Source organism: Peromyscus eremicus, chromosome 12 (assembly GCF_949786415.1).
Source record: "Peromyscus eremicus chromosome 12, PerEre_H2_v1, whole genome shotgun sequence".
Taxonomy (NCBI): domain Eukaryota; kingdom Metazoa; phylum Chordata; class Mammalia; order Rodentia; family Cricetidae; genus Peromyscus; species Peromyscus eremicus.
In genome coordinates this window covers 57,410,588-57,424,888 of record NC_081428.1, presented here as the reverse complement: position 1 = coordinate 57,424,888, position 14,301 = coordinate 57,410,588, and the positions used below count along the sequence as shown (strand labels likewise).

General features: G+C 39.9%; 1 protein-coding gene across 4 annotated transcripts in view; it reads right to left on the bottom strand.

Moving 5' to 3' along the window:
• Positions 1-10,600: 10,600 nt before the first annotated feature.
• Positions 10,601-14,301, bottom strand: part of Stxbp5l (syntaxin binding protein 5L) — a 231,240-nt gene continuing 227,539 nt past the window's right edge. For all 4 annotated transcript variants that reach the window (XM_059277086.1, XM_059277088.1, XM_059277087.1 and 1 more), the window contains 2 exons: positions 12,698-12,918; positions 10,601-12,192 (listed from right to left, as the gene is read on the bottom strand). In XM_059277086.1, the coding sequence (XP_059133069.1) occupies positions 12,151-12,192; positions 12,698-12,918 (263 nt within the window). In that variant the 3' untranslated portion in view covers positions 10,601-12,150. The remainder of the gene's footprint in view (positions 12,193-12,697; positions 12,919-14,301) is intronic.

Here is a 14,301-nt window from a genome sequence, read left to right as displayed (position 1 = left end):
AGATACCCCACAGTTTTGGCATTTCCAACATCTTGGGGTCTCTATTGTAACCCAGGGTTCACTTTCAACACCTTCATGTAATGGCCTCTCGTAGTCCCCTGCCCTCCAAGGGCCTTCATGCAGGGACTACCCTGCCATCTGCTGCCCGGCCTCAGCGGCTCTCTTAAATCATGGAGGAAAATCCATGAACACTCTACTCTTACATCTTTCATGCCTGTAAGGCTGGTGACACGTGGTGAACCACACTGCCAAGTTCCAGTGACACATGACACACACTGCCAAGTTCCACTGCCAGCTTGGGATGGACCCCACCCCTTGCGTCACATTAGCAGCCATGTTTTTATTCAGTTGTTTTCTAGGATCCAAAAATGTCTAATGTCTTTTCTGAATGAAAGTAAGGAAGTCAATAGAGGATATGAAAGAAGACTTCAATAAAGCAAATACTGAGAAAAAAAACCCTGAAATACTGGAAGTGAATATTTCAATAAGTCAAATAAGCTTCATGGAAACTCTTACCAATAGGTTGGATTAGGATGAACATGGAATAATAGAACTTGAAGACAAGGTAGAGGAATTGCAACATTCAGTGATTAGGATATTTTACTAAGCTACAACGTTTGGGATGTCAAAAAAAGAACATATGAATTGTAGGATTAGAAAGAGGAAGATTTTATCTTTCTAAAAAGATCTTTTACCTTTTATCTTTCTAAAAAGATTTATTTTTATTATTTTAATTATATATATGCCTCTGTGTCTGTATGTGGGCATGTGCACGTGACAACAGGTGTGCTCAGAGGCCAGGGACATGGGATCCCCTAGAGCTGAAACTTGGGTGCTGAGAATCCACCTCTGGAAGAGATCTTAACCACTGAGCCATCTTTCCAGCCCATGAGAGAGAAAACCTTTTCAATAACATAACGCAAACATTTCCAAATCTAGGGCAAAAGATGTCTATCAAGGTACAAAGGAGCAGGCAACAAACAGGCAGGACCAGGAAATAATCCACACCTCATTATACTCAAAACAATAAGTATACAAGACAAAGAAAGGACATGTCACATAGACAGGCAGGTCCTTCCAAATCACAGCTGACTTCTCAACAGAAACTAAAATCCAGGAGGGCTTGGAAATGATTTAAACTCCTAAAGACCACAACCACCAATCTAGACCACTATACACCAAGCAGAATTATCTGTCATAAAAGAAGAGAAACTTTCCACGATAAAAACAGGGCAAAAGAATTCCTGACTACTAACTACTAAAGCAGTTCAAGCAAGGTAAGTGAACTAATCCTTTAGACATAAACACAACAAACACAGCTGCATCTAATTTCATAAACCAAACACAGCCAGACGCAAAGACGCAGATTAACCCTACTACAATAACAGTGGGTAACTTCAGTACCCTACTCTCACCAATAGCCGGGGCAGCATCTAGACAAAAACAGAGATATCTGAATTAAATGACTTTATATGTCAAACGGACATAACAGACATATAAAACACCTTTTAAACACTGAAGAAAACAGTCTTCTCAGCAGCTATAAAATAAATAATACATTGATGATAAAGACCAAGTCTTAATATAGGATAGATGAAGACGCAAAAAACTATACGTTGGAGAAAAATAGACAAACAAACAGCCTCTTCAACAAACGGTGGGAAAATTGCATGTCCACGTGCAGAAGAATGAAATTAAACCCCAAACTCTCATCATGTATAAAATCATTTCCTGGGGTTGGAGAGATGGTTCAGCCATTAAGAGCACTTGAATTTCTTGCAGAAGACACAGGTTAGGTTCCCAGAACCCACCTGGTCGTTCTCAACTATATTCATAGGCATGTGGATACACTCACGCACGTGCACGTGTACATACACATACACACACACACACACACACATGCAAAGCACTCATACACGTAAAGTAAATTAATGGAAAAAAATGAGGCAATTTTAAGTAGATCAAAGACTTTAATGTAAGATCTGAAATTGTTCAAGGAAAAAGTAAGAGGAAATATTTCAAGGTATAGGTGCAGGCAAGGATTTTACAGAGAGGCGTCTAGTCAGTGTCTATACATAACAGTAGGGCTGCACAGAAGAAAAGAGTGTCTTCACAGTGATGGAAACAGCAAAGACACAGCACACAGACTGGGAGAAGATCTTCTCCAGGTATACACACTGTCTCAGTCACTGTCCTGCTGCTGTAAGGAGACGCCGTGACCAGGGCAACTCCTATAAAGAAAGCATTTAATTGGGGGCTTGCTTACAGTTTCAAAGGTTTAGTCCATTGTCATTATGGATGGAAGCATGGTGGCATATATACTTGGTTCTGGAGTAGCAGCTGAGAGCTACACCTGATCTCCAAGCAGACAGAAGACAGGCAGACAGACAGACAGGGAGAGGGAGAGACTGGACCTGGCATAGGCTTTGGAAACCTCAAAGGCCACCACTGTAACACACTTCCTCTGACAAGGCCACACCTCCTAATCCTTCCAAACAGTGCCACTCCCTGGTGACTAAGCATTCCAATATGTGAGCCTGTGGGGGCCATTCTTACCCAAACCACCACACAGCTCTGTTAGTCACTTTTCATTGTCCTGAGAAAACACCATACCCAGGTAACTTACAGAAGGAAGAGTTTATTTGGATTTAACGCTTCCAGAGGACTCAGAGTTCACATGGCAGTGAGACGTAGTAGCATGTGGCAGGCATGGAGGCAGGAACAGTTAAGAGCTCACATCTTGAACCGCAGGTAGGAAGCAGAGAGCAGAAACTGGGAATGGAGTGACGCTTTGACATCTAAGTCCCTCTGTCCCCACGGTTGGTCATATTTCCTCCAGCAAGCCACAAATCCTCAACCGCCCCAAATAGTGCTACTAGCTGAGAACCAAATGCCTGAGACTAGGGGAAATTGTCATTCAAACCACAACACCCGCTGTGTGACTGCCTGGTGGACAAATACCTATTTACCCCAGACAGGGCACTGTTGGCACACCAAGAGGGATGATTGTGCCCATGTCCAGCTTACTGATCAGCAGGGGGTTACTTACAGCATGAAGGACTCGAAGACAGCCGCATAGTGAAAAGGACAGGGAACATGGAGTTCCCTGAACAATTTGCAGCTCCTCCTCAGCAACTGTTACAGTTGTACAACCCTGGGGCTCGGGGAGGAGTCTCTTAAATCTCACAGCTTTCAGGAGCTTCCTGAAGTCGGGAGATGTTATTGACTTCCTAAGTGTTACCAGCCTTCCGCCCTCCTGGTAGAGCAAGCTTTGATTCAGAGAAATAGTACACAGCATCACCTGATGGAGAATTAACGTCTGGAACATTGAAAGAACTCAAATAGTTAAACTAGAAATCGGTCAACTCTACGGATAAATGTGCTCACAAAATGAACAGGAAGTCCCCCAAAGATTACATACAAATAGCCAATATGAAATGTTCACCCTCATTAGACATTAGAGAAGCGGGAGTTTAGAACAAACTAACACTACACCTCCTCCTAGTCAGAACTGCAGTCATCAAGAAAACAATGGCATGGTGGTGGCTTAACTCCTAGCAATGGAGAGGCAGAGGCACAGTCAAAGTTAACAAAATTATATATATATATATGTACATATATACATATATACGTATATATATATACATAATATTTCAATGACTGGATTCCCAAACAACTCACAAAGCCCTCTCTTTCAGCCACAAACAGCTATTTGCTCTGAAATACATAAGATAATACTTGAAGTGCAAATAATACAACAAAATTGAAAATATTTTTACTTTTATAATTTTATTTTGAAATAAGCTCAAATCTAAATAAAAGCTTCAAGAATGGTACAAAGAATTGTAATCAAGTGGGAAACCACACTTGAGTTTTGATAATCACTCCACTTATGTCATGACACTGAACGGGAAAACGTCTTGGTCTCAGATCATGTATTGCATGCAGTTGTCATGGTTTTTGGCTTTCTAGATCTGGAGTATTCGTCTTTCCTGTCTTTTGTTACATCAAAGAAAGTCCTTACAGGGCAGCCATTTACAGAATGTCTTTCGGTTTAGGTCTGGTTAACATTTCCTCAGGACTAGACCCAGAGTGTGCATTTGGGCAGGAATGCTGTGCTGTTTTCAAAGGCAGTACAAGATGTTCATTTGTCCCATTAGTGGTGGCAGGACTTTGGTCCCTCAACAACAAATATGGTATCTGCCATGTTTTTGAGTGTAAATTTTTTTTAACGTTTGACAATGTTTTGAAGACACTTGGAGACGATGTAAATCATCCTATACTGACACCCTACTTGACCCATTAGTTTGAGCATGACTGATATTTATTACCCAACATATTAGAAGAATAGTTATCTAACAGCAATTTTTAAACTCCCAATGTTTTGAAGACACTTGGAGACGATGTAAATCATCCTATACTGACACCCTACTTGACCCATTAGTTTGAGCATGACTTATATTTATTACCCAACATATTAGAAGAACAGTTATCTAACAGCAATTTTTAAACTCCCTTTGCAGGTAGTGGCTGGCATTTGATTGTAAGGAATATCTTTCTCTCCTTCACATTTATTTATATCAGTATGAACTCATGGGTTCCCATTTTATTCAGTTATTATGTTTCGTGGTTAAATTATCCCTCACTTGGCCTGTGTACACTCTTTCAAGCTGTTTCTGAGTGCTTCTTGACATGTAGCCATCTTTCTTTGAATACTTTCTGATACAGAGTATATTCTGGGATTGAAACCAGCCGTTCTTTTCAAGATGCTCCAGCACATTTAGCAGGGAGGAATATTTGGAAATCAAAGTCCAGGGCTAGCTGTGTTGATGGTTGTGTGTGCATCTTTCTAGTCTTTCCAGTGTTCAGAACCAGGAAATAGTTATGTACAACATGCACACACCCTTTCACTATATATACATATATATGTATATATGATGCATATTTATGTGTATCTATGTATATAACTATTTATATAGATACAATTTTATATATATATGTGCACAAACATACACAGTTCACACTAATAACTCCAATTCTAATCGACATTGCCAGACTTATCTTACCTTTTCTTCTTTAAGAAGATTTATTATTTTTAATTGAGAAATAGTAATTGTATATTGATAGGGAATAATTTGATAGTTTTGTACACATATGCATTATGGAATGATGAAACCAGGCTATTTATCATGGTCATCCCCTCAACTATTATTCTTTGTGGTGAAACATTTAAAAATCCTCTCCTTTACCCATTTTGAAACATTAAAAATTATGAACTCCATACGAAGCACCACTAAAATTTACAGCTTTTCTAATTTCCTTTTAATTGTATACCCTTCTACAGTTTCCAAAAGTGGGAAACTTGGCTCCCATGTCCTCAGTGAATTTCTTTAGATGCTCAATTCCTTGAATTGAGCCGCTCTCCTAAGCCAGATGGGTTGCCTTCTGCCCTGCTCCAAAGAAGACCTCAAATCCCATGGTCACTGGCCACCTAAGTCTCACTTGCCACCCTTCACCCCAGCTCCATTTTTCTGTGGTCTGCTCCTCTCGCCCTAGCCAGTGAGGTCAGCCTGTATGTGAGGCCCCACTGTGCATCTATTCCAGTAGAATGAATGGAGGGCAAGACTTGAGGGAGGAAATGGGTAAGGAGAGGAAGAGAGGGTGACAGAAGGAATGAGAGGGAGGAAGGATACAGCAGAGAATGCAGAACGCAGGTTTGTGGGCTTGGGTCGTTGTAATTGGAAGATGAGAAAAAGTGGTCCTCCCGAGAAAAATATGAAATAGAAATTAGCATTTATGTTTTTAAGGATCTATATATTCGTCTTTTTACTCAAAATTATTTTTTAGCCTAGGGCTAGTTGTTATTTTTTCAATTTTATATACATCAAACTGTAGGTGAAAACTTGTGGTGGGGGATGACTTTTCCCAAGACCTTGGAAGAATAAGGTTAGCTGGTTTAGGCCTCCAGTACACATCTAAAGAAAATGCCAGAAGGGGGATTAACTATGCTGAGGAAAGCCAGACAAATCCGACCAGTTCATCTGGGGTGGAGGGATGCCGATGATGACCACTAGATGGGAGTATAAACTCACAAGTTCATTCTGCTTGAGCTGAAAAAGAAGGAAGGAAGTCAAGGCCAGCGTGAGTTCCTAAGTCCTTGAGCCACAACAGTGCCTTAGGGGCACTATGAATAAATCTCATTTTATTTTCATTCCATCGTAAGTATTATTCAATCAGTAGCCTTGCAAGTTGTCTTTAAACTTTTCACTAAAATGTTACATATATCCCCAATTTGATAGAAATTGTGAATGGATATCTCTAACACTTTCAATCAATTAATTGTAATGATATCTATACATTTTGGAAACTGGAATCTTGTTTCCTTTTCTGCTCAAATAAATATGTTCTCCCATCCCCTCCATGTCTTTAAAAACATTCATTCTTGGTAAAACCATAGTTCACAGTTTGCAAATGAGGGCTTTACCTCTATACATTTAATCTTGACATCATGACATAAGAGAGCATCTATGTACAAACATATACAATTTTATTGATATCTCTACAGACTACAAGAATTTTAGGTATAGTCACAATTGCTGAATGCAACAGAAAAATAGTAATTTGTCATTTTTTGAAAAGATGCAAAAATTCTGAAGATGAAAGAAAGATACATCAATGGTGTTGTCTGTCTCTTATTTCCTAGAATAAAACATCACATAATTAAGTACTAAAAATTATAGGTTATTAGAGATTTTGATCCTGTGTACAACTATCCGAAAACCACCACCTAGTGTATCTTCTGGCTTTGCAGTTGAGAAGGGTGGGCCAAGTCAGGAGGGGAAGTGTCAGGAGGGACAGAAGTCTGAATGTTTTCCGTGTGTCAGTGCCTCCCATTGGCCGGGCTATTCCTTTCTGGGGGTATAAGCACTTTTTCAGAGCCCTGGTGTTCAGATGGTGATTTTCCCTTTACCCACATACCCAGTAAATTAGAGAACAGATTCAAGTGGCCCTGGGAGATGTTGAGACAACAACCAAACACTTCTCCCTGTTTGCTGAATCAGGTCCAGTAGGATACCCGCAGGGGTCACTCGCCATGTCTGCTCCAGCAAGAGGGTGCATGATAAACTTGGAACTGATATAGTATGTAATTATTTTGAGAATTTCCATTTTCCAGATATTGAGAATTAATTTTCTATACTGCTGAACTTACAGTGCTTATGTACCTTATGTAAAAGGCAGTTCAAACTTACAACTTTGACTCAAATAGCTCAAGATCAAATCACACAGAATAATATTCTAGAGTTACAAAGAATCAGTGGAGCTGCCGGATTAGAAATGTGCACTCACTTTGTTCTGTGAGAGGCTGCGTCTCTTACCTTCTACCTTCCCTGCTCCCTTAGAAGCGGCTAAGATATCAGCCCAGGAAGACAAGAAAAATCTTTCTTAGTCATAAAGCAGCAGTGCTTAGCAACTTTGGCTGGACATAGACCCACTTTTAGGACTTTCAAAAATGCTGATGTTCTGTTCCCAGTCTAAGACTTTTTTAAATCATTGGGAATTTAAAAATCTCAAGTGATTGTTATGTACAGCCAAGGCTTCACTTAAAAGGATACACACTGAAAGATACTAGCCGAAAGTAGATACAAACCCAGGCATTTGCCTGGGCTCTGGTTGCATTAAAACCTCATTTTCCGACTCTCATACCCCTCCCCACACCCACACTCCCCACACCACTCTGCATCTTCTCCCCCATGTCCAGAGGAGACCTTACCTATTTCTTCCAGCCAGGGCTATGTGGTCTGTAGATAGAATACTAAACTTCTGAGCAGCCATGCTTCCTAGAATCTTGCACGTGAGACAAGGCTCAGCCTAAGTTGGTGACAGTTATCTCAGAAACTCTGAGCAGTGTGCATACACCAGGCTACCACCTAAGATGGGGCTGAGTGACAGCGGCGAAGCTGGGAAGTGGATGCTTTTCCTAACACACAGCGAGCAAGACTGGCTCTGACGTGCTGGCTTTGGGACTGCCCCCTGTGAACCAGTGTGCTCAGGGGGCAGTGTTGGCGCCCTCCCCCAAAGAAGCTGTGATGCAAAGACTATCTAACCTTTTTCCTTTCCAGGCTAGCTTCATTGTAGTGCTCTGTCCAAATGCCTGACAGCTAAACATCTCAAAGAACCTATCTTAATTTTCACCCAATCTTGGGCCTAATCTTACTCTTTATTTTTTCAAACTGGCACAGATAATGGGTAAATGATACCTTTAAAATGGCATTGGTGGGTCACATAAAAGGGAACTGTATCCTTTAATGTCTGTTTAAATTTTTTAGGATTACAGACCTAGATTTTATTGAGAATCAATTCCAAGAGATTTGAGAAATGTTTCTATGACGGAATTGCTGGAAAAGATCTCAGTTTTGTCCCTGACGCTGAAGTCACACAACACACAATGGCTCCCATGGTGACTGAGCACTAAGTCTGGGACTCAGTGAAGTGTAGAAGCAAAGTCAGAAGTACTTATTGGAATAAGTGATAAGTCCATCACCCTCCACCCAAGCCCCAGGACAAATGGATGGTTTCACGGTGGGACCATAGCTTACATTACTGTTAGAACCAGGGAAACACACACGTCTTCTTTTCTATTATTGGTGACTAGAATGATAGGTCTGCTTTCCGCTGGAGCACTAAGAAGGGCTTTTCTGTTGAGGAAAAAAATCGGGAGGTAAAGTCACCTTGTGCAGATGGTGCTTTGCAAGCCTTATACTCTGATGCCACTTAGTAGATACAATGCAATTTGATGGTAACCAAGACTCGGGGTCACCTTCTGTAGCATGATTAAAGTTTCTGGGGGTGGTTTTTCTTATGGTCCAAGACAGAAGAGAGATGAGAAAATGCAAAAGATTCCATGTATAACACGACTCATTTCCCTAAGATAGCATGATGACAAAGTGTTGGTGGTGAGTGTGTGTGTGTGTGTGTGTGTGTGTGTGTGTGTGTGTGTGTATTAAGGTTAATGCAACAGAACAGAAATGCTCAGAGAGAAAAAAATCACACCTGTGGTTAAATTATTGTTATTGCTATCTCTTTGAATTACAAAAATAATTTTGATACAGTAAAACCTCACTAATTTGGACTCTGCTAATCACTGATTTGTGGGATAAGTTACCCTTATATTATGAAAGGGCTTGGCAAACAATTTTATAAGCACATCTAAGCTTTAAACATTTATGAGACCTTGCTCTTTTCAAGCATGGAGAAGCACCTACTCCAAATGATGTCTATCTATACAGTTTTAGATGTGTTTGCTGAAGCCAGAATTTTAAGCATGCCATCGTAAAATGTGCATGTCCTTTTTTGATACATTCTCTGTGTGCTTTGAAATAGGCTGTAATTGTTCACTGATTCTTCAAAATTGAGCTCTATTGTATGTGAATTACACATAATTTTAGGTGGGACTTCTCTTGCTAATACAATGTACTCTTATTGTATGCTGTTTTCTGTAAAAACATACATTATGTATTTCATAGTCTTTCTCTTTAAATGATATAAAATAGTAGCTCTCAAATGAAAGCAATTTTGTCAATTTTTTTAATTGTCATTACTAGCAGGTTTCTAATGGCATCTAAAGGGCAGAAGTGAAGGGCATTGTTAACATCCCACAATATGCTAGAGAGAAATTAGTGCTTATGATGCTATTGAGAACTCTTGCTATAAAACGAGTGTGTGTGTGTGCGCGCGTGTGCACGCGCGTGTGTTATTGGGGATTGAACAGAGCTCTGAACAAGGTGGCCAAGCACTCTACCCTGAGCTATATCTCTAAAACAAGTCAAATATTCCTGGGAGTTTCAGAGGTAGTCACTAAATTCAGTGCTACTTTGGGTTGAGTTTCACTATTTCAAAACAAAAGAAACATCATTCTTTTTGGTAATTTTAAAATGTAGAAATGTTAAAGTATCCAGAGAACTCAGAAACATGGTGTCCTTAAAGCAGATAGTATAAATTGTGTGCTATAATTTGGCTGCCAATGTTTTCAAGGTCCTGGCCTTAAATTTCATTAACATTTTTACTATATAAATGTGTGTATTGTCTGTGTTTCCAAGCCAAGTTCTCTTATGCTAACACGATTGCAGGAGGCGGATTTATGGAGAGATGTTTTTAAGAAACCAGAATGCGCCGGGCGGTGGTGGCGCACACCTTTAATTCAGCACTTGGGAGGCAAAGGCAGGCGGATCTCTGTGAGTTCGAGGCCAGCCTGGGCTACAGAGTGAGTTCCAGGAAAGGCACAAAGCTACACAGAGAAACCCTGTCTCAAAAAACAAAAACAAAACAAAACAAAACAAAAAAAAATGAAAAGAAAAAAGAAACCAGAATGCAAAGCTTCTGAGAAATGCTACTCTGGTATGCATTTTATAGTTCTTTTAATCCTCTGCTCTCTTTTCAAAATTACTGAGAAAAATTCAAAGAAAGCACCACTTCAAACAAAAAAAATATAAAACCAATGAAAATGGTAATTTTGTATATGAAGTTGGACTTAAGGAAATGGTGATATTTTAAACACCAATGTAAACCCAGCAAGGCCTCAAACCACCAAAAGTCAGTAAACAAATCAATCACATAATTCAAGATTTTTAAAACAGGAACAACATACTATCAAGTGAATCTTAAGATTCTGACTTCTAAGCATGTTCAATAGAGCGAGTAGGAGTCATATTTATTTTTCTTTGTAGTGCTTCTCTGCTGGGTTATGACAGATAATTTTATCATGATAGAGCTGGTCTTTACTTTTTAGAGTTTTTAAGAAGGTGTTTGGTATTTACTGACACATGCCTGTGACTTATATCCGTCAATCTAATTAGTGACAAAATTATTGATTTTGTATCATTAAATTACCTATGGATTTGTGTTATTCATAATGATGGCTGTGACCAACATAGTTAAAACACCACTAGGTTTCATAAAGGTTCCCATTAATAAATGTTGAACCCCAAAGTATTTTCTAATGAAAGCCCTTATGAATCAGAACTGTAATAACTCAGAATCTCTTTCCCGAAACATTGACTGAGGTTTTACTGAATCACACTGACGACGAGGATGACCAGTTTGGTCTGTGAATGTCAGGCTGCACAAGCACCTTGGCATTGTAGACCCTATTGGGTTTGAACAGTAATATACTGTGTAATTGGCAGAGAAGGATACAAATGGTGCTTTAAAAATATATCGCTTTGGAAACTGAAATTGGGGTATGTGAAATTCCACTCTTTGTGAAATCAGTTCTCAAGACTAACTGCATTGTTCCTATAGTCTAGTTTCCGCAAACTTATTGCCAACTCCTCTGTAGAATATAAACCAGGCTGAAAAAATGCTTGGAGGTGATTCAACCCTGCTCGGTTGATGACTAACACCAGGAATTCATCCTGGAGGGGACAGAAATAGAAATGAAAGTGTTGGGAACACTTCACTAGACTGGCAATACTTGATTAGGAATGAGAGCTGGAAATGATGTGAATGACTATGGAGAGAGAAAAATGTTAATCAGATTCTTGCTTATAAGAATTCAGTACGGTCCTAGTACACTAAGGAAAGTTTCAGATGAGAAGAAATTCTGGGTTTGTTTTGATTCCTTTTCGGTTGGGTATGGCAGATACACTTGAAATGCACTGATATCTTCTAATGCAGATTTTAAAATTGTTGGGTGTGGCCCAATTCATAAAAGTAGTTTACCATAAATCCTTTTTTCTTCTGTTATAACATGCTTTTGTTTCTTTTCCTCTTAAGATGTTAATTTATCATGCAAAGATTTTTTTCATTAAGTGCATTAATGCTTTTGTTTGTACAGGAAATTTCAAATCAAAAGGACTCTCCAATAGTTTCCAAACACAAATTCTTAGCACATTACATGCCAAGATGATAACATCCATTCCACATGGGGAAAAGACAGATTCAGCCATTGTCTTGGGATTTTAATCGGGGTTCCAGCTTTCGTGGTGTACAGCGGCTTTGCCTTTGATACGCCTCCTTATGATAACTTCAGATGGACTATAATGGAACATTTTGGAGAAGAAACTGGTTTCTAGCAGTTGAATAGTGATGCTGGGAATAAATTTGGTTTCCCTGAATAACGGTTCTCAAAGCAGTCACAGCTCCTTTAGACGGTTAGAACTGGTACCATTTCTTATCCTTGTATTTCAGCATCAACTGGAAAGAGAAACAGAGCAATCAAGAGATGCTGCAAAATCTTAAAACTGCTATTCAGCAAAGCAGTACTGAGCTAATCATGGACATTTAGTGAAGTCTCAAAACGTAATAAAACTGTATGGCCTCTCCCGTTGTGGAGCAAAGTGCCTGTGAGACCGGCTTAGAAACAAATAAGCTGTGAGGACTTAGCTGACGGGAAATGCTGTTTAATGACAGACAAATGAAAGATGGGAATTCGCGCCTCTACTGGTCCTCACCCATGGGGGATTCATAAAATCTTCCTATGCACCGTTCAAGCAGGTGGTACAAAATACAGACCTACTCTTTCAGAATCCATCAATACGTTATGCCCCAAGTTAAAGAAGCCTCAACTTAACGTAGGTTTTTTAAAATCTCCCTGAGTGGGACGACTGCAGTACTTCAGGAATTCAGGTCCTATGGCCGCTCTGCTTATGCTTCCAGGGGCCGCATTCTGAAGATGCCTGTGTTTGCTTGGGCAGCTCACCTCGTGTGCATGCTTGGAAAAGGCTTCTGCACTGGTCATCATGCCTGCGGTCTTCTCTTCCAGCTCACCCAGTCTCTGTCCTCTCTCATCAAGTGCGATTCGGGCTCGGGTCAGCTCTCCCATCACCCCTCCAGCAGCGCCCTTCACCCCTTCTATACTCCCTGGTCCAGGGATGTGCTGAGCCAGGCTGCGGGATGCTTTGCCTGCTGTAGCTTCCCCAACTGAGAATTTAAGCCACAGAAATGTAAAACATGTCAGTAATTCACAGTCAAGACAGCCACCAAGGAAAAAATATTTTTATACATTTCTACTACTGTCACGATTTTCATTCAAAGGGTGGCATTATTTGGTCTTGTCACATATATGTGTATGTGTTAAAGATATGAGTACTTAAGATATCATATGTCTGGGTGTGTACATGGCATGTATATTGGACTGCATTTTCAATGTATTTATGTGTTCATGTGTTTGTGTATATACGCACATGTGTGATTCTGGAGGTCAGAGGTTAACCTCAGGTGTTATTCCTCAGGTGCTGTCCACCATTTTTTTTTCCTAAAAAATTGATTGAGTGACTATGGTGTGTGAGTGTGAGTGTGAGTGTGAGTGTGTGTGTGTGTGTGTGTGTGTGTGTGTGTGTGTGTGTTATGGAAGTGGGCTTAGTGCATGCCACTGTACAATTTTGAAGCCAGAAAACAACCTAGGGGAATTGGATCTTTCCATCTACCATGTGGGTCCAAGGATCTGAACCCAAATTAGTAGGTTTGGTGGCAAGTGTCTCCGCTGGCTGAGCCATCTTGCTGGCCACATCTTGGTTTTTGAGATGGGGTCTCTTACTTGGCCTGGCATTCACTACGTCAGCTAGGCTGGCTAGCAGTGAGCCCTTGTCTCTGTGATCTGTGCAGTGATCTGCCTAGCTCTACTTTCCCATCATTGAGATGGTAAGTACATACCACCTGACCTCACTTTCTTCCATGGATCCTGGGCATGGATCCTAATGCACACAAGGGAAGCACTTTACTGACAGATCTCTCTCTCTAGTCTTCTCACGGCATTGATGGACATGGATGAACTGGAGTTCTCAAAATACATAAAACCTCATGCTTGTCACATACCAAATGTTTGTTCTAACCCGAGGCTTGATCATGTACTTAAATTTGTGCCCAATAGTCTCTGTTAATCTTGATATATCAGCTTTTGTAAGGCCCCCCCTTTTCTGTAATTACTAGAGAATTAGGCATAGGATTATATAAATAAATGTGTGTTAAATTTTGTGGTTTTGACAATAGACTAAAAGTTTCCTTTTTAGGAACAAAGTTCTGTTTTATTTAACTTAAATAAAGCATTTTTAAAAAATTCAAAGTTGCTAAAAGTTGCCAAGTTAGATAGACATGGTAGCAGAAATCCACAATTCCCACTCTTGTGAAACGAGGAAAGAGGGTCAAGGGTTGAAGGTCAGAGTGGTTTACATAGTTTCCTTTCACAAAACAAAACACATTGTAATACACAGTTATCTTGGCAGAAATTTAGTGAATATTTTCAGTATGTTACATTGGAAAAGAACCTAGGCCTTAAAAAAATAAGAGCCTTATTGAGATCTAATC